Source organism: Carya illinoinensis, chromosome 9 (genome assembly GCF_018687715.1).
Source record: "Carya illinoinensis cultivar Pawnee chromosome 9, C.illinoinensisPawnee_v1, whole genome shotgun sequence".
Classification (NCBI taxonomy): Eukaryota; Viridiplantae; Streptophyta; class Magnoliopsida; order Fagales; family Juglandaceae; genus Carya; species Carya illinoinensis.
In genome coordinates this window covers 42,745,820-42,768,702 of record NC_056760.1, presented here as the reverse complement: position 1 = coordinate 42,768,702, position 22,883 = coordinate 42,745,820, and the positions used below count along the sequence as shown (strand labels likewise).

The following is a 22,883-nucleotide window of genomic DNA, read 5'->3' as shown; positions in this document are numbered from 1 at the left end:
ATGAGAAATACCTCAAGTACTGAAACAGCTTGAGATTTCTCATGTAGCAGATAGATATATCCAAACCGTGAAAAATCATCTATAAAGGTGATAAAATACTTTTCTCCACCAAAACATTCAGTGGAGAATGGTCCACATATATCTGTGTGAATTATTTCAAGAAGCTCTTTACTTCTTGTGGCACCTTTCTTAGTATATTTGGTTTGCTTTCCTTTAATGCAATCCACACATATTTCAAGATTAGTAAAATCTAAATGCGGAAGTATCCTTCTTTTACTAATCTTTCTAACCTTTCTTTGGAGATGTGCCCCAATCTCTTATGCCACAAGTCATAAGAATGTTCATTCATCATGTTTCTTTTAGTTCCAATACACATTTCATGGTTATGGGTATAGGTATTATGAATAAATGTATTATCGAGACAAAGTCGATAAAGACCATCGGAAAGAAACCCAGAACCAATAGATAAAGAGTCTCTGAACAAATTGAAACTACCATTGTGAAATGAAAAGGAATAACCATCAGAGTCCAATCTAGAAAGGGAAATTAAATTATGCCTCACAGAAGGCACAAAAACTGTGTTATGAAGGTCTAAACAATGACCAGTACTCAAAACTAAACGAAAAGTCCCTATGGCCAAAACTTCAGCCTTATTCTCATTTCCCATAAAAATGAATCGCTCACTGGGGCTTGGTGTTTGGCTTGTAAGGTATCCCTGCATGGTTATAGAAACATGAACATTAGCACCTGAATCTAACCACCAAGAATTAGTAGGAACATTTATAAGGTTTGATTCAAAACATACAAGGGCAAGAGGCTTACCCTTCTTTTCAAACCAAGCCTTACGTTTCTGACACTCAGATTTCATGTGTCCATTTTTCCCACACCAGTAGCATTTGGTACTACGATGTTGAACCTGATTAACATTTCCAGGCTCCTTTTCTCTTGGTGGTCCAATTCGTTTCTTTTTACTATAATGGTGCTTTTTCTTTCCAGCTTCTTTGGTCACAAAATTAGCAGAGTAATGCCCTTGTTGTTTCAGTCTTACTTCCTCCTGAACTACCATACTTGCCAGCTCATTCACATTCCATTTATCCTTAATAGAATTATAATGCATCTGGAATGGACCATACTGAGGTGGCAATGAGTTCAGAATAAACTGAACAATAAAGGACTCCTCTACCTTCATTCCCAGGGTTTGTAATCTAGCGGCAATATTTGTCATTTCAAGGATATGCTCTTGCATTCCTTTGGCTCCATCATATTTCATGGTGGTAAGTCTAGCCATCAGTGTTCCTGCTAAAGACTTATCTGCAGACTTAAATCTCTCCTCAGTATTTTTCAAAAAACTTTGGGCATCCTCAACACTAGGGAGTGAATTTTTAATATTTTCAGATATGGTTATTTTCATGAACATTAGACTCAGCCTGTTTGATCTCTCCCACTGTTTAAATGACTCTTTCTCATCCCTGTTACTCTCTTCAGTGATGGGTGGTGGTTTTGGACTTGTAAGGGATGAGTCTAGGTCAAGGACTCCTAAGGTGAATCTGACTCGCTCAACCCACTCAGAAAAATTAGAGCCATTCAAAACAGGAACTGATGAAGTTTGTGAATGTAATGAAGTCGGTACATTTACTGCAAGAAAATATTCGTCACATAATGCTTTGAGTTAGACACTTATAAACAATAATCAGAATTTAAATAATTATGGATGAACTAGTAGTGTCATTAAAACCCTCCTTTGGGAGTAGATCTTAATACACAAAGTGTTCTCACCAATATTAAATTCTGTGGATGAACTAAGCGTATCATCAGAATTTTCCTTTGGGAGTAAACTCTGATATACAATTGTTCCCTCCAACCTTTCTTTTGATGGATGAACTAGTAGTGTCATCAAAACCCTCCTTTGGGAATAGATCTTGACACACAAAATTGTTCACTCTATCATATCCATCTTACTATGGAATTTAATGATTGTGCACCAAAATTGAAGAAAATCTTGTACCTTTGGGCAACCAAGTTTTTCTTTAATTTTAATGAAAATCATTTGTCCATATTGGATAAATAATTAAATATATAACATGATAATGAGAGTCAATTCATACGTGTATTTTATGTATGTAATAATAATATGCATATGACATTTAATAAAATGTAATACATGTATTTAACAATAATATCATGCAAATAACATTTAATAAAATTTAATGCATGTATGTAACAATAATAACATGCATATAACATTTAATCAAACTTTTCATACATGTAAATAACAATAATAACATGTATAAATAAATAAATAAATAAAATTCGGGAATTTTTTTTTTTTAATAAATAAATAAAATACAAATATTTTAATCTGACCGGTCCGGGTCTGAACCGGACCGGTTCAGCAAATCGGTCTGGGACCCGGTTTATGGTCAATTGAAAGAGTTGACCTGGGCCGGGCCTAGTGTTCAGGCCCGATCCCATTCTCTCCTTTTTTTTTTTTTTTTTTTTTTTTTGTTCTTTTATTGAGCTGGGCCGTAGCCCACTTAACCCATTTGTTTTGCTCTTTCTTTCTTACTGGGCCAGCGCTCACAGCCCGGCCCAACAACCCTTTTTTTTTTTTATTTATCTTAAACTGGGCCAGAGCCCACGACCCGGCCCATAAGCCCTTCCTTATGAGCTGAAAGGAAAGGAAACCCTAGTTTCCTTTTCTTCAACCTCCAGCCGCCGCTCATCAAGCCTCAGCAGTAACTTCCAGCTCAAGTACAGGCGTCGCCGATGAGGAGAGGCCGGCAAGGTTTTTCCGTCCACCCCTTACCGTCAACCTCCAGGTCATGTTGTTCCCCTATATATATATATATATATATATTTATATTTTCTTAGGGAACTGCCTCGGCAGTGGGCTTTAGAGCCCTCTGCCACCGTTACAGAAACTCCGACGAGGAGGTTCTCAGCCTCCTCGAGATGCTGACATCCCTTCAGCTGATGGGAGCTTGAACAGGTAGGGGCGGCACCCATTCGGGAATTTCCAGCCCCACTGTGCCGCCCAGCCACCTCCTTTACACCGTTGACTGTAGAACCACCGGCCACCATACACAGTGCTCTGCCTCACACCCAGCAGCTGCCCCTACAGCTCACTGTTACAAGGCTCTTTTCTCCAACACAGAACCTCTAAACTTTCATATAACGCAGCCTCGGCGACTCATGGTTTCTCAATTCACAATATTGTTAAACAATACACAGGAAAGTAAAATAAAACCCAATCAAGGAGTTGGAATCGTGAACAACTATGAGAGTTTTTCTCTCTCTCAGCACAGGCACAACACGGCAAAAATAGAAATAAGAACACCGAAAAGCATAAAAAAACTCTCAGATCGTAAAACCAAAAGTTTTTAGTCTTTCGTAACACAGTAAAAACAAAGTATACGAAAGCATATATTTACTGCATATTTTATTGAGATCATAAAATATCTACAACCTGGCTCTGATACCACATGTTAAATATTTTAACATGAACATTAATAAACGGATCTTCGATTTCATATGATCCACAATAATAAACAGTAATAAATAAATGCGTACATTTCTCCATCAGTTTGATGAATAATTAAATCTGGATATGAGAGAAGGATCACCCTAGCAACTTCGCCTCACAAGTGTCTCACGATGGCAAAAGGCACTCTAATGTTGTAGGTGAGAACCCTTTAATCCCTCAGTACTATTTATAGATTTCTAACCATCAAGAAATCTAAGAGTTTGTATCTGACTATAACTAGAGATAGAGTTTTAATCTTATCTCTTAGGATTTTTGTTATCCCATTATCACTCATCTTTAATTTGATAGACTTGAGCTATTTCAAATTCTATTAAGATGGGTGTGTGGGACATAGAGTTTAAATAAAACTCTTACATGTTAAACACATCAATTTAAAAATGTAATCCATTTTTCAATCAAAAAAAAAATGTAATCCATTTTAATTTTTTTTAAAACCCAAAATACCAATAATATTTTAGCATAACCCAAAATACCAATAATATGTAATATAGGCGTGCTAAATAGATTTTCTCAATTATATGATGGCGAATAATATTAAAGAAGTGTTAGATATATATGGTCTATGAATTTGTCATTTCAAAGTTATTATTAGGGTAATTGTAAATTTTTTTTTAAAAGTTTTCTTTCAAACATCTTAAATTATTTTTAATTATTAAAAAAATTATTAAGAAAAATAAATAAATAACTTTATTAATAATCACTTTTTTAATTATTATAAAAAATAACGTAAAATATTAAATAAAAATTATATAAAATTATTTTTTATGTAATTTTTTGTGTTCAAAACCTCATAGCGGGCCGAGTCCTGACTCGTCAGCCCCATTGCCTACATTTCAATTTAAAACTTAGGCTCTCGTGCTCGTAATTCTTGCCATCTTGGTTCCCAACAGGTTTGCTGCAACTCAGAGTATGTCTCCGCTCTCTCTCTCTCTCTCTCTCTCTCAGTTCGGCTATTAAAGGAAACAATGCAAGAAGATTGGTTTGATTAGAAGTAAGAACTACTTTCTATTTTGGCCTTTTCTAGTAGCGGAATTTTATGCTTTTTGGAGTCTTGGCCCTCTGGGTTTTCGAGGTTTTCTTGTTTACTTTCTTTCTCTTTATCTTATTCTTTCATTTTCTGATTGTTTCTTTTTCTTTTTTTAATGTCCGTCTTCTGATTTACTGGCCATTTGGTACTTCTGGTGTTTATGTACTAAACGCTATTTTGCTGTTTCGCATTTGGCAGTTCTTATGCATGTGATTTGTGTAATTATATTTAATATTTTGCTAATTCTTGATATGATGATTTTTTCTTAATTTGTATATTCTGTTGTCGGTGGCTGATATTTTGAAAGCAACAATGCGATTCGTCATTCATACTATTGTTTTTTTCCTTTCTTATTGGAGATGTTGCTTCATGTTGTATTAGTCGAGAAATGATTAACTTTTACGACGTTCCGAGCCATTTATGATTGAATCTTTATGAACTTCGTTAGTTGGATACTATGTGTGTCAGGCTTGTGCTTGAAGCTTTATCCCTTCAAAGCCCTAATCGATTTGGATAAGTTGACACGAAAACCTGGGTTGTTGTTCGTAATGCGGTCATTGAGTTTCGTTGTGTCCATCTAGTATACATCCTTTGTACTTGGATCGCGCCTTTTGCTTTTTATAATGAAGTTTTATTGCTTAGAAAAGAAAAGATCATCTGAGTTTCATTCCTCTACCAGCCCTTCGATCAATAATCTTATTATCATCAATTAACTATGCTTAGTGCAATATCTTGTTTTTTCATAATAGTCTGGCCATGGTTAATCTCGAATTTGTTTCATAATCCTTCATGGTTGATCAATATATCCGTAATTCTTCCCACCTTTTCTATTCATTGGTGGTGGCTTGTAGTGGAACGCAAATATGGCTCGTGTTGGTATTAGTCTTCATTTATAATCTGGGTTTTATATATTGTTTGGCCTCTTTGGATTTCAGAATGGTTGCAGGGAGGAAAACTCAGGCGCCTATTGTTAACAAAAGTGTACCTTCATCACCAAATTTGGCGACTGGTTCTTCAGTCAGAAGAAATTTGGGGAAGAGTCACCTTGGCGGGGTCATATTTGGTTGCAAGAACAATACCATAAAGGAATGTCTCTCTGGGCAACTCTTTGGTCAGTCACCTGCCTACTTTGCATATCTAGCGTGGTACATATTTATTTGTCTTCCATGTTCATTTTTTAATTGCACTACAATGGTAACATATATTCTTCCCTTCTCTAGGCACCATTGCATCATGTTCTATAGAACAAGTGAGGCTCGAATTTTCTATAAATTACAAGCTATAAATCATAATAATTTGCGAACCTCGTGATTATTGCTTCCTTGTCAATTTATACATTTTGGCTCCAATTACTCAGGAAATAGCTTCTTCAAATTTGGCAGGCTTACCAATGCTGCATTTTTCATATGTCAAGAATATTCATCCTGGCTTGCCACTGTTCCTATTCAACTACAGTGACAGAAAACTTCATGGAATCTTTGAGGCTGCTAGCTCTGGCCAAATGAATATTAACCCTTGTGGCTGGACCACTGATGGTTCAGAGAGAACAAAATATCCTGCACAGGTATCCTATGAAACTATTTCATGTGGTCTAATTGTTTTAAGTTACACACTGGGTTCAGTAACAATGTTGGTCTGGTTCTGATATAGCATTGCATTCTTCATAAAGGTTCAGATACGTATCCGCATGCATTACCAACCGCTGCTTGAAAATCAGTTTAAACCAATAATTATTGAGAACTACTACACTCATACCCATTTCTGGTTTGAGCTAGACTGTGCTCAAACAAATAGGCTCATGTCCTTATTTGCATCTCTAGCGGATGCTCCAAGTTCTTGTTTGCCACATAATTCTGCAAAGCGGAGAACTATTTTTCGACCTCTTCCCGGGAACAATGCAGGAGAGGAAGGTGAAGGGTTGAATCCACTTGCTTTGGAAATCAAGCATTCTAATCCTTTGAGTCACAAGTCAGATTCTACAGATGTTGCTTCTTCATTTGACGTAGACAGCCAGATATTGGAAGCTCAATTAGATGCAGAGTTAGCCGAACAAGATGAGATAAAAGTTATATTGACTAAACTGAAAGAATTGGCTCTCTGCCATGAACATCAAGACTTGCCTGTGTTGGGTTATATGGAAGATGTTGCCTTCATGAATGGTATTCAATTGGAAGACAAAGGCTTTCAGGGGAAGCCAACAGGTGTAGAAGAGAATAAAGAGGATAATCCCCATTCGTCATTTGGTGTGCAGGAGAAAAATGAAGAGAACCCACATCCATCGTCTTTTGTAGAAGAGAAGAAAGAAGGGAATCCTCATTCATCATCCGAGTGTCAGTCCACCATAACCCAGGTACTCAAGGATGTCAGTTGTCTATATTTATTAATTCTGATCATGGCATCGCTGTTGTTGTTGAGTCTGGTTTTGTATACTACGTTTCTGATATATTCTTAGTTGTTCATGTAGTTAATTCGAGAGGTGCAAGAGCTAAAGGCTTTTAACGCTGGACAAACTCAGAAATTTGCCGTTTTGGAGCAGAAGCTGGTACCACCTCGCATGTTTTTCTAGTGTTAGATTTTCCATTTTCTATATCTGTTCTAGATAGACCCTTAAACTGAAGTTTTTAGGCAAGTTTTTGGATTTAAAGATGCCTTTGTAAGGTTGAGTTAAAAAAAAGCTACGTACAGATGATTTCCCGCCATAGTGTGGAAAATAATGGCAGAAATTGATTGTGGTTATAAGTAGAAAAACAATTATAACCCTAGGGTCCACAGTCAATTATAAATAATTAATAAGATTTGACAAGCCACTTAAATTGGCTTGACCAAATTCGAATCTGACTTTAGCTTGTTTATTGAATGAGCTGTTCACGAACATAGATTTATAATCTATTATCTACAACTCTTATAAACTCAAGTAGGCTTGTTTAAACTACTATAACTTTGTATTTATTATTTTTAGTTCTTCTACGATAATATTACGAAAACCCAGATTTGGTTTGTCAGCATTAATAGATAAAATGATAAGATATATAAAGTCTATTATGTCAAAATTAAATAGCTCTTGAAAAAGCTTGATCTCTAACAAAAATGAACCATATGTGTACATGAAAAGTATCCATTCATGTAATAAGCTTGACTCGACTCGTGTTCAAATAAAAAAATTAAACGAATTGAACTTAACCACCAACCACTCACTCCAAATTGATTCATTTACAGGCCTAATTGTAGGGTTGATTTGGCAATTAAATGAGATTTTTTGGCCCTCGAACATTGAAGAAGCTTTGTGGAGAACTTAGGGAAAAACTGGTTCTTTTCGTTTAGAAAGCTTTAATTTAGCAGTTGACGTGTACGATTTGCCCTCTTAACACGAGTTGAGTCTAGGTATTGGAATTTGCAGTTCATATGTCTGTGTCTACACCCTTTCATTTTAAAGTAGAATTATAACCATTTGTCTACGACTTTGACTATATTCTATGTTTTTTTTTTTCCTTACACCACTCATATTGATGACGTGTATGCCATTTTTCTATTTTGCTTCTTTCATGTTTGGATGAACGTCATTTACCATGTTTGTTCAGATGGTGGCAGAAATGGAAATTCAGTGTTTGAAAGATCATTGTGCGATTTTGGAACCTTTGTCCAATCCTTCTGTGGCATTTGTTAATGGGACGATTATTGATGGACTTGATGAGGTCCATCTCGATCCTAATGAGTCAATATTTCTAATAGGAGGATATGATGGTGAATCATGGTTGGCAGCAGTGAATTTATATGATCCTTCTCAGGATGTGATAAAATCTCTTAGGCCGATGAACTCTGTCAGATCATTCTCTTCAGCTGCACAACTGAAGGGTGAGCTTTACGTATTTGGAGGAGGAAATGGAAATGTGTGGTATGACACAGGTATGTTCCCCTACTGACTAAGAAATGCTTCCTGGCATTCAAGTTTTGCTAACATTTCTATCTTCTCCTGTGAAGTGGAGTCATACAGCCCAGCTAATGATCAATGGACCCTGCACACTCCACTGAATCAGGAAAAGGGTAGTTTAGCTGGAGCTACTATAGATAACAAAATATTTGCCATTGGTGGGGGGAATGGCACCAAAAGCTTTTCAGATGTTGAGATGCTTGATTTAGATGTTGGAAGATGGATCTCGACACGCTCAATGCTACAAAGGGTAACAAGTGCTGCTTAGCTCACTTGTTTTTAAGTCAGAAATTATTTTCGTTGTTTAACTCAAGCCTCATGCATGATTTTAGGTGTTTTTTGCCCTTGAGTTACATCTATTTCTCAAAGCTTTATGTTTGTGCAAATTGATCCAAAAGTGGTCCTTGGTTGTTTCTTTTATTTTTCCAGCGGTTTGCTCTTGCTGCAGTGGAACTGAGTGGTGTGCTTTATGCAACTGGTGGATTTGATGGGAAAAATTACTTGGAGTAAGATATCGCTTCTTTATTCTAGATTTCTCCCTAAACTTTGGTAGATGTATCTATATGTTCATGTGCACGCGTGCATGAAGTAAGATGCATTTATAAGAACGTGTCTACATGTTATCAGCCTTGCCAAACACTCGAGGACATCTGGACACACTCAAGTAGTTTGTACAAAACTAAAAACGATAAAGAAGAATGGTTGGAGTATCTGCCATCTATGCGACATTTATATACGAATGATGTCCTTAATAGTTTAAGAAGACTTTACTCATCAAAAATAAGGAAAACTTGACAAAATAACCGCATCTGGAACCTTTTCCTTTTTTGTGTTATATGTAATTTCTGTATCTAGGGTTGACTGGAATTTTTTATTGCATCAGGTCTGCTGAGAGATTTGACCCCAGAGAACATTCTTGGACAAAAATTGCAAGTATGAATACAAAGAGAAGCTCCCATTCCCTGGTTGTTTTCAATGAAAAATTGTAAGGTTTTTCATTCTTACTCGATCAATGACCTTGTATTTGGATGTTTATGTCTTCATTATGACGTTTACTTTTTAACAGATATGCTCTGGGAGGATATGATGGAACTACAATGGTTCCAAGCATTGAAATTTTCGATCCACGTCACGGTTCGTGGATGTGTGGTGAACCAATGAAAAACCCTAGAGGATATTCTGCTGCTGGTGTTATCAAGGATTCTATCTACGTAATTGGAGGGATTAAAGGTTGCGGAAACGTTGTTGAAACGGTGAGTTACATTTTGCTATAGTTTCTCTCATGCATGATTCATTTTTTTATCACTTCATTTTTTAACTGCTGATTTTTCTTGCAATATAAGACAGGTTGAAACCTATAAGGATGGTCAAGGTTGGCAAGAAGCCCACACAAGGGCCGTTGGGAAAAGGTGCTTCACGTCAGCCATTGTGTTCAGTCCTGACACGGCTGGACGTTAAATGTACAGAAGAAGAAGAGGCTAGCTTTTGAAATAGGGCACTCATCTCCGCCATTGTTTTGCAAGGTAATGGGATGGAACTGTACATACGACAAAAATGCAATCAGTTTTTGCCGTTATCCTTCGTTCTTACGGAGTATCGTCGTTCTTACGATGTCAAAATTAATAAATGTTTTTCTCCATGTTTCATGTGATTTGTGCAATAGTCAGAAGAATGGCAGTAGATGTGGCCTCGTGTTCAGTAGTTGTAAGGAGCTTCAACGGGCAGTGCTGCCAGGACTAGTAGCAGGTTTTGGAGAAAGAATAATGAAAGTGGAGAATATATCAAAATAACCATTGAGATATATGTAAGTAACATTTTTGCATTTTGGCCGGGGATCGTAGTTGGCTAATTAGGCATCAACTCACATTTGATTCACGGTTACATCATATAGAAGAGGCCGCCCATGTGAATATATATGCATGCAGAGAATAGGAGAAAATGCGTGTTGTGTTTGAACTTTGCATACATCATGGGCATACTTTCCTGAAGTTTAATAAGCTTTTGGACCTGTTGTCTGATAAACGTTAAAATCCTTTTTTCTTTTTTTCTTCGTTCAACTAATAAATTTCTCGGGCATTAAGTAGGCTGAAATCATTCAGAGATTCTTGTTGGAAGTTGATTTCTCAAGGCACAGCAGTCCAACCTAGCATACATGGTGAAAAGATATAAGCGGTCAAACTTACCATCACAGAATACCACTGGTATTTAAGAGTTTGAGACAGATTCATTCAAAGCTTACTAAAATATAAGGTTTAAAACTTTAGGACGGAAAACATACCTGTAGAAAAAGATTAAATGATATTTTGTATTCGATTCAAGGGCTTCCTAGGCATCCAACTTTGGTGACATTTCCAGGCAAACTTTAAAATGGGGAGAAATGCCCAGTGGGGGATTCTTGGTATACAATATAGGAGGTGCAGAAATGAGTTAGCTTCTCTAACTCCAGTTTTCAACCATTCTTCTCTGCTTGAACATCAACTAACCTAGCTCCATGACTTAGCAAGCCTACACTTATTCAAGATAATCATTATAAAGCTGGTCTAAATCCTTTGGCCTGATATCGCTTTCCACAGACTTCCGGACGAGTTAAATCCAAGGGTCTACAATCATTTGATATATTGAGCCTTGGATAGTGAATATCTCTGCTACAAAGATAATAAGTATATTCTTATTTATTGCCATGGTAGAATAAAACAAACCATTCAGTGTTCACCAACCATGGAGAGATGAACTTCCTTTTCTTGGCAAAGATATGTTAACTCCCGGTCAGGACCACCATATCTTTTGACCGATGGAACATCTTCAAATGAGCATTCCATACCTATACAGATTCTCAATATGAAAGAAAGTGCACTGGGGATTCTGTAAAAGGGCACAACATATGTAAATTTCCTGACCTCATCACTGCTTCCAAAGTGGTCCAAATCCAAAAAGACAAACTGAGTTGATTCGTCATCCATGGTCATTCTCACCCACACCTTATTCTCGCTACAGATATTATGAAGAGTAATCTCACACGGTATACCAACAGGTAGGCGTGGAACAAAAGGAAGATGATTTTCAGCATCATTATCAGGAACAACCAGTTCTGCCTTAATATGACCAATTGTTCCAAAAACCACAAACTGCTCAAGGGAGAAATATTTAAGCAATTCCTTGAACAGAAATGGATCACATGGTGCTCCAAAACTAGAGGTTCTAGTTAGGTATGACAATTTGCTAACTTCACTCATGAAATTGGACGGTTCAATAGATCCTAATTTCAGGATGGATTCTACATGTGATGCCGTCGTCGAAAGCTTTTTCAAACTTGCAACTTGGCAGCAGCTTTCGACTTTAGATAACCTGAGTGTAAAAGTCAGAAGTAGCAGCTCCAAGATTTGCAGCTCCTGTTTCAAAGATAAGCCAGTAAACCTACTCCTCATTTCTCTAAGACTTGTCTCTAGTTTTCCCAAAGCAATGTCCAATTCTCCCATTCCAGAACAGAGCTTTCTTGCAGGCAGGAAGTGTTCCCATACTTTGGCAAGCTGTTTCACTACCTGGAGATACTGCAATGCAAATGCTACATCACCAACAAATCTAAGTGAGCCAGAGGCGAAAGTTGCCAACTCTTCCTTGAAACTCCTGATTACAAAAGGGTGAGAAAAAAATCTTAGACTGGAAGCTTTAACACAAAAGTGGCAATCAAAACTGGCAGAGGCAAAGAAAGGGGAACAAATTGTTAGGTTCCCAGGACACTTAGAACAATTTTTTTTTTTTGATAGGTTACCAGGACAGTTAGAACATATCAGTACCCTATATAGCCAGAAAACATATCAATTAGAAAGAAAACTATATTCCAACCTTAAAACCCTTAGTACTTCATTCGTAAATCCCGATTGTATTAATGGCCAAATATCCTTGACCTTCGCGAGAATAAGATTCATGGACCTTATTACTTCATCCTGAACCTCCAGGGGGTACCCGAAATGCAAAGATGCTACTTCCATCGGTTCCCTAATTGCCTGATACTGAAGATTGGCAGCCCCATCTTCTCCTTGCTGAAAAGGTGACCCAACAGTACTATTGATCTCATTGCTACTGTGACTTAAGCTCGCAATAGTAACTGCAGGCAAGTGTGGCTTGTCTTCTCTGAGGTTAAACTCCATGGCAGAGAATCTTGTTGATCTACTGCATTGAGACAAGTAAGCCAGAAGAGTGTCTTGATTCATAACATCAGTCAATGCAACAGAGATCCTTCCGAGCAATGTAACTGCATAAGAAAATATTATAGGTGGAATATTGCAGGCATGCTGACCATGAGAGAGCGGAGCTGAAATGGCCAGAACCAGCAATGCAGCTACTCTTGCAGTATCAAACCCCAACTTGCCTTCAGAAGGTGGCTCCATCTGAAATTGAATGGGAAGTCAGAGAAAAGGGCCAATAAATCAGGTTGATCTCATAGATGATTAAATTATATTTGAGCTACAAAGGGATCACAAAAATAATATATTGCTTGAGAATTCACCCAATTCGAAAGAACGGTATTATATTTATTTAAAAAAAAAGGATAGACTATGTTGTATTTAGAGCTACGCAGACTCTTCAGAAGTAACCAGCACATAAAAGTATCACAATTTAAATCTGGCTGTGCTTTCAAATATACTTTGCCCGATATCTATGTTTTTAATTTCATGCCCACACAACAGTAACCTAATCAGATGTAAATTATCTGGTTAAAAAAAATTAAATCATCAATAACTAAACTATGGAGATGATTAGGCTTCAATGTTAGAGTTAAAAGCCAGTACTGATAGGCTTATAGAAAATGATTAACCTACAACTCTATTACAACTCTTTTATAACTCTATATTAAATGAATGGTAGTTTTGTAATATTGAAATTCATTTTTAATGAAGTGGCATGCTTGCATTGGTTGATTGTGAAATGGGTTGTATGAGAGTTGTAGGTGTATCATTACTTATTCAATACTTATATCACCCTCACTAACTCAAAGTGATGTAGCCCCAGTTGAACAGGAAAGCATCTCATGCTTTTTAATATGAAAGTGATAATACTTGTACACTGGACAAGTGAAATTCAATTCTTAAAGGCATAAAGCACATGCAAACTTCCTTTGAATCATTGTCTTCTGAAAACACCAGCAGGACACTTTTTATTCATGATAAGGCAGAACCCAGCTTAAACCCCAGGGTCTCCTGTTCAATAATAGCACATAGAAACCATTCTAACCTCCTCAAAAACCTCATTGATGATGGACACCCCATATTTCCCATGGTTACGACCAATGTGAAACAATACAGAGAATATGTCAGCTTCATCCTGGAAAGAAGTGATAAAAATCAGCCATAGAAGTAACAGAAAAGGAGAGAAAAAATGCAGTGTGTCCAACAAAGCAAACCTGTGGATGTCTTTCCAAATTATCAATGAGGCCATCAACAGACAATTTAAACGTTTCAAGATTTGGCAGCTTCACTAATTTAAGTATTTTCCTTGTAGCAGAGCTTATGGACATATTACCGTCCATTAGAGAGCCCAGAAACTGCAAAGATCAAATTATGTTAATGATCAGACAGTAAGCTACTCACCTTCTCAATGAGCTACATGGTTTCCAAAACAAGTATGGATGGACTGATCACAAATTACAATGAACAAGTTGGAATTTTTTAATACCAACCAAACAAATGTTAAACAGTATACACCAAAAGGGACAATATAATCAAGGGAATCACTTCGGAAAATAATGGAAGAATAAAAAACTTACCATGTGCATGTGTGTTCCTTGCACCTTTAGAAGGCCGTAGGTCGCCATATGCAGCATAGTTTCCAATGCTTGTAACCGGACAAACATTGAATCATCGTTTAGTACATCCATTAACAAGTTTAACGCTTTTTCAGAAAACTCAGCAGAGATGATGGTAAGTGTACGCAAGGAATGACAAGTGGACTTCCTAACCTTCAGATTTAGCACAAACAGAAAAATAAAATAAAATAAATGTGTATGAGATAGTGGATCTAATCCATATAGAATGAATACAGTCAAATTCAAACAATATCTCTGCACATGTCCCTAAAACTAACAAATTTAAAAATCATCATGTTTCCTAAAGTAACATGTCTAAAAATCAGATATATATATATATATCTATAATGTCCCCAAAGAGCAATGCTACATACAGTCCCCATTTGGGGACTGCAATGTAGGTATAGGCAATTTTATCTTTAAAACTTTTTAAAATTACTAAAATATCCCTCCTAAAATGATGTTTTTTCTCCTTTAATAAAAAGCCACTTGGGGACTGCAAATAGAATTTCTCGTCCCCAAAACTAACAAATCTAAAAATCAGATATACATATATATAAATGATAGTAACCATAATTGCATAAAATGTAAAACCACAAACCAACACAATTACAGCATGTATTAGAGCACTAGCAATGGTCACCAATGCAAACCAATATTTAGCTAACAACCCCATTAAATCTACTATATTAAAAGAGCCGAATGCAAATTTTTTGCTTACAAGCTACAGTGTCTCTACATATTTGGATAGGTACTGACTACTGTTCACAATCTATTGATTACTCTCTCTCTCTCTCTCTCTCTCTCTCTCTCTCTCTCTCTCTCTCTCTCTCTCTCTCCAGAAGGCAAAACAATAATTTAATTAAAAGTTAAATTATTAATTAACATATGATTAGTATAATTGCAAAATATGAAAAAAAATTATTATTAAAAAATAATATTTTATTATTATTTTGGCTAGTAGATGGATAATCCAATGTGGGAATCTCTCTTGAATGGCAAAGGCAGAAGGCAAAACATGTGATTTTAGCAAAATTTTACCTTTTCATTTGCCTAAACCATTGCTAGGGGTGGGCAGCGGGGGCCTGCCCCTGTCCGCCCTGCCTTGGCATGGGCGGATGGGGTACCTCACACCGCACATGCCCAAGCGGGGTCCCCCGCCCTACATGAAATACACTAAGCGTGGGTTTGGGGGGGGGGGGGGGGGGGGGGGGCGGGTAGGGCTCAACCCCGCCCCATTTTTCCCCCTCCCCGCACTTTATATTTATATTTATAAATATGTATTTATATTTATAAATATATATTTATATTTTACAATTTGTATATATATAAATATATATTACAATTTATTAGACTTGTTCACAAGAGTCCTAAGAGAGTGAGACTTGTTCACAAGATTAAGTCCCACATTGCTCAAGTAAGACTCTTGTATGGCCTTAGAGTTCTATATAAATGTGGCCTAGGGTGCCCATGCCATATGCAATCTTGTGAACAAGTTTCACTCTCTTGTGACTCTTGTGAACAAGTCTAACAAATTTAAAAATTAATAACATAATTTTTATGTTATTAGTTTTTAAATTATTATTACATATATAAATTTTAATTTACGATTTAATTATATAATAATTTGGGTCTAAAAGGTCTAAAATTTTTTTTAAGCCCAATGAAACATAGTTTTCTTGAAGTGGGCGGGGGGCGGGGCGGATGGGGTGTTCCCCCCGGCACCGGGGCAGGGGGCCCCGTCCCTCCTCTCGGGTGCGGGATGGAATTTCCACCCCCCACATATGCCGGGGGGGGGGGGGGGGGGGGGCACCATTGCTAATGCTCTTGGAATAGAATTTATTTACATATACAATAACAAAAACAAGGACAACACTTATAAAAAAAAAAACGACAACATTCTTAGAAAGCATCAAAGCATGATGATAAAAGCATATCTAGTAGGGTGCGGTTGGCGGTTGTCAATTGAAAAAAAAAAAGATACGACCATATCAAAGCTTCATCTTGGTTATGGTAATACATAAATTTGAGTTGGGGGCACCAAAAGTTACCTCATAGAATTCATCCTCCAGCCCATGCACCAGAACTCCAGCCACACTCGATGCCGATCTTTCAACTTCTGCAGCAGGACACTGACCAAAAGATCCCATTTCTTTTGTTGTCCCAAGGACTCTCTTAGATAAGGTTTGTAAAAGAATATCCACAGACACTATTTCTATCTTCCCAAGGGCGTCAAAAGCTTCAACTCGTACCTCCATGCTCATATCTCTTCCCATCGAACAGAGCTGCAAGCATATACAATGCATGAGATATCACATTACACACACAACAAATGATTGAATATTTGGATTTTGGATCAATAACCCCACCTTTTTTTTTATAAGTAAAAATTTATTAATGTCAATAGGCGTAGCCAAATACACTGGATCTATACAAGAGAAAACACCTAGTTGATATGCAAAAGAAAAAAAAAAAAAAATTAAAAAAAATAAAAAAAATAAGAAAAGGATAAAGTCGTCTAGGAAATGAACCTAACAAAGCTCTTGCCCAAGCCAAAAGACACACCTGCCCCAAACCACCACCAGTGAAACAAGCCCATCCCACCAAACCAGATTTTGCCCTCAAGCCTATCCCACCACCAATTCCCCAACACATTCCTCAATACTCGTAACTGTGAAGGAGCCTACTAAAAATATACAATTGGTTCTGTCTTCCCTTTGGTCCTCCCTCGACTGTAGCTACCTCCCTAATCGTCATAGTTGATTGTACAAGTAAGACACTTTAACCTAACAATAACCCCACATTAAGACAATACGACAGAAACGGAATATCCGACCATTTACTTGATGCAAGGTATCAGGTTCTAATTTATTTTCTTGAATGACTAGGAAATGGATGAAGTTTCTGATTTGTTTGGCTTATTGTATACTACACAGCTTGGGAGTTATGTGAGTGATAAGATGGTTTGGATTCATACAAATCATAAGAAGTTTTCAGTTTGTTCCTTGTACATGATGCTGTCTAGGACGAATGTGGTGCAATTTTTTCCTTGGCAGAGTATTTGGAACTAGTAAGTGCAAGGTGCCTTCAAAGGTTGCATTCTTTGGTTGGTCTGCTTCTTTAGGGAAAAGTATGACTTTGGACAATCTCAGGAAGCGTGGTTTAATTGTTATGGATTGGTATTTCTTATGTGAAAAATCTGGAGAATCGGTGGATTATTTGTTACTACATTGTGAGGTGGCTAGGGTGTTATGGTATGAAGTGTTTAGTAGGAGCGGAATGGCTTGGGTGATGCCTAGGAGGGAGGTGGATTTTTTGCTTGTTGGAGAGCTTTAAAGGGGTAGTTTGCAAATTGCCACTGTTTGGAACATGATCCCTTTATGCCTTGTGTGGTGTATATGGGTCGAGAGGAATGATCAATGCTTTGAAGATAAGGAACGCACGGTGGATGAAATTAGATGTTTTTTCTTTAAAACTTAATTTTAGTGGGCTTCCGCTAATGTCTTTAATGGAACTAGTGCCCATGATTCTCTTGTTTCTTTTTCTAGTTCCTGACTTGTAAATAGATTTAGTATTTGTATACTTCCTGTATATTGGGCTTTGCCTTGTTACTTGCCTCAATAAAATTTTCTTATTCATAAAAAAAAAAAAAATTAAAAAAAAAAATTCCTTGAAGATATCCTATGCAAAATTTGACTCAAGTAGATTTTGAGTAACAATCCAAAATTGAAAGTATGTGATAGTTTCTAAGGACATCATATCACAGCAGATAAGAAATGGGGGGAGCATGTTGATATCATAGTAGAATAACAGGTGAATCCATAAGATGCCTAAGACAAAACTTGAGCACCCACACTATGGGTCAAGTTCAAGTTCATAAAATAAGAAGCACCACGGACAGTACCTTCCCATCAACCTGCCCAGAGGCAAGGATTATTTATTTATTTAAGTTTTTATAAGGTTACTTGATGGAAACAGAAGGTCAACTTGTGAATTAATCTACATTGTGAAAAAAATAAACAAGTTATCAAGTCCAAGAAGCATGATAGAACTACAGCAGCATTATGAACAAAGAGAGTTTGATATAATTTCAAAAGAATAATTAGTGATAAAATGCTACATAAACATTTGCCAGCCAGTTGATGCGACAGGAACAATAACATGATAAAATGTACTGCATACAGCAGAAATCAGAAAGGGCAACAATGAAAAATAAATTATATTGCAAAGTATTGAGCAATACCTTCACAAATAAGTTATCTGACCAGTACAGTTTTGTCTTCAGGTTGAATGCTACAAGCATCAGACCCCATGCACTTACCTAAATTCACAACATAGATAAGATATGGATACAATACCACATTATTGTATGGCAGTTTTTTTATAGGTAAAGCACATTTCCATCAGGTCGAGCAATTTTAATAAGTAAGATAGCGCCATCGCTACCCACAAACATTTCAAGCAAAAATTTTTCTCTGGCTACAATTATAAAAACCAAAACATTTTAAACAGAAAAAAAGAGAAAATTCACAGACCAACTTCTTACCGCGCGAACTGCAGCGGATCTTACATAGTCTTCCGTGTCGAGAAGAAGCTCAACGGCACGGCAATAACAGGCCTGAATCATGTCAAGATCCTCGACAACACTGGGCTTGCTCAAACCAACGAGCCCGTCCAGAGCGGTTTTCCTCACGTACGGGTAAGGATCCCTAGTAAACCCTAAAAACGTAGTGAGCAACACATGCGGGCCAATTCGGAACCGCTCGGCATTTCTAAGAAGCCATGACCGAACCGAGACGGAAGGACCGAAGCAAAGAGAGACGAATGACCGGTCATCGAGATCTACTGGGGTTCCCTCCCGTTCGGCGATCGAGGCGAGAACATCGAGAGACTCGGCGGCGAGGCGGGTCGAGTCGGAGGAGAGAAGCGCGTGGGAACGGACCAATTCGGAGACCGAAGAAGAGAGGCTGGGGCGGTAGGAGGCAAGGTCGGAGAGGAGCTTTAGGGTATGGTGTAGAACGAGCGGGTCGCGACTGAGTTGGAGAGAGCGGGTGAGGGTTTGGAAGATGGAGGAAATGGTGGTGTCCGGAGTGGAGGGTGTAATGACGAGGGATCTGAGGGACGCAAGGGTTTCGGGGGAGAGAGAGTCTTCGGCGGGGTTTTCCGAGGAGCTTCTGATTGATTGTTCGCAGGAGGAGTTCGGCAAGTCTCGATCCATCGAATCGAAACAGAGCAGGGCAGAAGGAGCTTCTTGCTCTGAAACTTGACTGGGGAACAATCACTTCACGAGAACTGATCAAGACCGTTGGAGTCCCTAGCTACAAGTCGTTTAGTTAAAAGGAACGCGCGCTCGTACGCTGGCTTGATAATCAAAATGGAAGCAAATCCAAAAAATAAAATAAAAAAATCGGAAGGTTAGTTATAGCATTTTGGGATCTCCATAAAATTTTCTATAATTTAATTAAAAATAATATTTTTTAAAATTTTTTTCTAAATTTTACTCATTTTTAAAAACTTCCTACATCTCATTTCCTATTATTTCTATATTATATTAAAATAATATTTCTATATTATATTTTTATTACTTTTTTTCACTTTTATTTACAAATTTAACTGCTCAATATTTTTTCTTATGTTTTGAATTATTACTCTAATGAATATTTTAAATAAAAATTTAAATTATATTTTTTGGGTATGATAATATTTTTATAATTAATTTTTTTTATATTTTTGTAATTATTTAAATTGTTTTTAAAATTATTATTTAAAACTATAATAAATATGAGTATGATAAAATATTTAGATGATTGGAAGTAGATAAATATAATAGAAAATATAAATGATTAGAATAAAATATTAATAAAAAATAATTTGAGGATCTATAATAGTTTTTCAAATATCAAGAATCACTATACATTGCACAAACACTTTCTCCAAAATGAGAATATGGATGTAAATATAATTTTAAGCATATCCCTAAAATTTTCATCAAATTATAAAAAAAGTATCGTATGCGGTACCGGTTGGGATGCTCTACTCCCGAATAGATAAATGTTATATAAATTTTATATATAAAAAAAAAAAAATAGATCTTATTAATGTATTATAGCTTTTTTTTTTTTTTTTTAAGGTAGAATCTACTCTTTTTTTTTTTATAATAACTTGTACAGAATTTATCTATTTAAAATTTATACAAATCATTTTTAAATTATAATATTATAGCTAAGAAGCAAATTGTGAATATACTTTTTTTTAATATAAATAAATAAACTCTATTGCCAAAAACAAAATAATCTCAATTACAACTGAGCATCAGTCTGCCGTATCCGTTGTAAATGCATACCAAACGTGTGATATATTGAATAATAAAAATAGGTAGTATATGAAGTTTAATATTATTTAAAAATGGGAAATTTTTAGTATTTATAATAGTTTTATTAGAATTTCAATTCTATCGTTAATTAGACTTCTAGAGGTGACTTGGGCCTCCTCCATCTATTTATATGATTGACAAGCCAAAATTTTTACATCTTGATTCATCGACTTCATTCTCTTTCCCGCTAGCCCTTCCTTTCTCATCCCTTAATACAATTCCAACTCCCACAATTTTCTGATTGCACCATCCACATTGTGCTTCATTCATATAATACTTGCATAAATTCAAATCCATTTTCTTCATATCCATGAAATGACTCTTTCTATACAACTTAATGAGACTTTAGGGCATGTTTGGATATTTAGGCCTCGTTTTAGTTTTATAGATGGTATCAACTCATCTTCTTATCACATCTTAATATCTAAATATTATTTAAACACAAACATTTTTTAATTTTAAATTTTTAAAATTTTAATTTTTTATCTAATTATTACTTAATCATTACAATTTTTTCAAAGTTTCAAATAAAATACAAAAAATAATTCAACTTTTTGAGTGGAAAAGTTTCTTGTATTTTGTTTAAAAGTTTGGAAAAATTATAATAATTAGATGAAAAATTTGTAAATTTAAAATTAAAAGATTTTGTGTTTGAGAAGAAAATGTCTAAAAATATGTGAAAATAATTGTGTTGCAAAATGAACCCATGTGTGTTGCTACCCTTAGTGCACTCCCAATGGTTCTTTTATCCTATCCTTAAAAATACATCACTAAAATCTACTTTTTCTATTTTACATATTAACTTTTACAATAGGTTATACATCGGCTTATCTATTTTTCTCTATTTTAATTAAATATTTTGTTTTTAATATTTTTTATTCATTTCAAATATTTCCTCTAACTATTATTTTTTTTGGATATTGAGGAATTTGTCCTCTAACTATTATTAAATTTGCAATATCTTCATATCTTTTGATATTTACAATATCTCTCCTTATACAATATTATATAATTATGTCATATTTCAAGATTAATTCTAATTTTTAAATGTCAAGCCACTATTACAAGGTTTTGAATCCTCGAAACATAAACCCTAAGTCTTAAATTATCGATGGCAGCTTCCAACTAGCAATCAAATACGTATGGTTGTGGGTGTATTTATATATGCATATATGGTTCAAACTAAACTAAAAAGAGTCACAATGTAAAATAATTAAAAAATTTTAGAGGTGTAAACAATACTTTTTGCATATAGAGGATTACTGTAGTAAAATTTAAAATAAAGATGAAAATACAAAACTCATTGGAATGCACTTTTGACCAATTTTCTTTATATTATACAGAAAACTGTATTTTACAAGAGCCATTGAGAGTGCTTGAGACTTTTTCCATGGTTGCTTTCTTGGCCTAACAGCCCCCATGCAATGGTACAACAGGAAGCTACTACATATAAGCTCTTCTCCTGGGTGTGTATTGCAGATGAGTTCTTCTACAATCACCGCTTAGCCCTCCCGCTTGGTGTGTCATGCCACTAGTCATTATATTTAGAAAAATAAAAAAGAAAAGAGGAAATGAACAAAAACATAAATGGGACTTTTCATTTCTCATTTTTGGGTGAGTTCTCCAGAGATTGGCCTCAACAAGAACGTCACTTTTCATTGTATTTTTCTCATGTGAGTTTCTGAGTAGCATCAGCCTCCAGGTATTTTCGTTAACATTCCATCATTTCCTCTTACATTAGGATTTTGTGTATGTGATTATCTTGTTGGATATTGGGTTCGATTTAATAATTTACTGGTGTTTAGGAAATAAGTTTTGGCATTGTACACAGAGAGAGAGAGAGAGAGAGAGAGAGAGAGAGAGAGAAATTGAAGCTGAATCCAAGCGGAAGAAATCTGAAAAATAAAAAAAAAGCCTGCTACTTTGATCTTCCTATGGCCGTCTTGGCCTCAGGTTTAGAAAACATAAAAAAATTACTATCGGAAAAGAGAAAGAAATGAAACTTAATAGAAAAGGTATTTAATTTCTCGTATTGGTAATTTCTTCAGTTGATCATTTAAAAGGAAATGAAAATGAATTTAAAGAAAATAATGCATTCCATAAAATGAATGAAGATAAATATTTATAATAGCATTATCATCATTTATTTTTTCTCTATTTATAAATTAAACTTTAGATGAATCTTGATGACTATTGAGAATCTGAGAT

At 35.8% G+C, this 22,883-nt stretch overlaps 3 protein-coding genes across 8 annotated transcripts; 1 reads left to right on the top strand and 2 right to left on the bottom strand.

Moving 5' to 3' along the window:
- Positions 1-391: 391 nt before the first annotated feature.
- On the bottom strand, positions 392-1,200 carry LOC122277680. Its single transcript, XM_043087769.1, has 2 exons — positions 823-1,200; positions 392-715 (listed from the first exon to the last, which is right to left on the bottom strand). The coding sequence occupies exons 1-2, from the start codon at positions 1,187-1,189 to the stop codon at positions 681-683; spliced, it is 402 nt and encodes a 133-aa protein (XP_042943703.1). The 5' UTR covers positions 1,190-1,200; the 3' UTR covers positions 392-680.
- A 3,135-nt stretch (positions 1,201-4,335) lies between these two features.
- On the top strand, positions 4,336-10,593 carry LOC122276145. Of its 6 annotated transcripts, none has more exons than XM_043085646.1 (12): positions 4,336-4,451; positions 5,507-5,682; positions 5,954-6,135; positions 6,241-6,921; positions 7,036-7,113; positions 8,150-8,474; positions 8,550-8,749; positions 8,929-9,005; positions 9,383-9,484; positions 9,566-9,752; positions 9,847-10,022; positions 10,163-10,593. In XM_043085646.1, the coding sequence occupies exons 2-11, from the start codon at positions 5,508-5,510 to the stop codon at positions 9,955-9,957; spliced, it is 2,118 nt and encodes a 705-aa protein (XP_042941580.1). In that variant the 5' UTR covers positions 4,336-4,451; position 5,507; the 3' UTR covers positions 9,958-10,022; positions 10,163-10,593. The 6 variants fall into 6 exon arrangements, with proteins under 6 accessions (XP_042941580.1, XP_042941582.1, XP_042941579.1 ...); XM_043085648.1 differs by having other exon boundaries at positions 4,408-4,535; positions 10,167-10,593; XM_043085645.1 differs by having other exon boundaries at positions 4,408-4,535.
- Positions 10,404-19,622, bottom strand: LOC122276144 (protein SIEL). The gene is made up of 9 exons (XM_043085644.1): positions 18,849-19,622; positions 18,546-18,623; positions 16,354-16,587; positions 14,264-14,455; positions 13,901-14,041; positions 13,732-13,821; positions 12,343-12,887; positions 10,778-12,123; positions 10,404-10,642 (listed from the first exon to the last, which is right to left on the bottom strand). Exons 1-8 carry the CDS (start codon positions 19,518-19,520, stop codon positions 11,202-11,204), a joined length of 2,874 nt encoding a protein of 957 aa, XP_042941578.1. The 5' UTR covers positions 19,521-19,622; the 3' UTR covers positions 10,404-10,642; positions 10,778-11,201.
- Between the last annotated feature and the right edge of the window lie 3,261 nt (positions 19,623-22,883).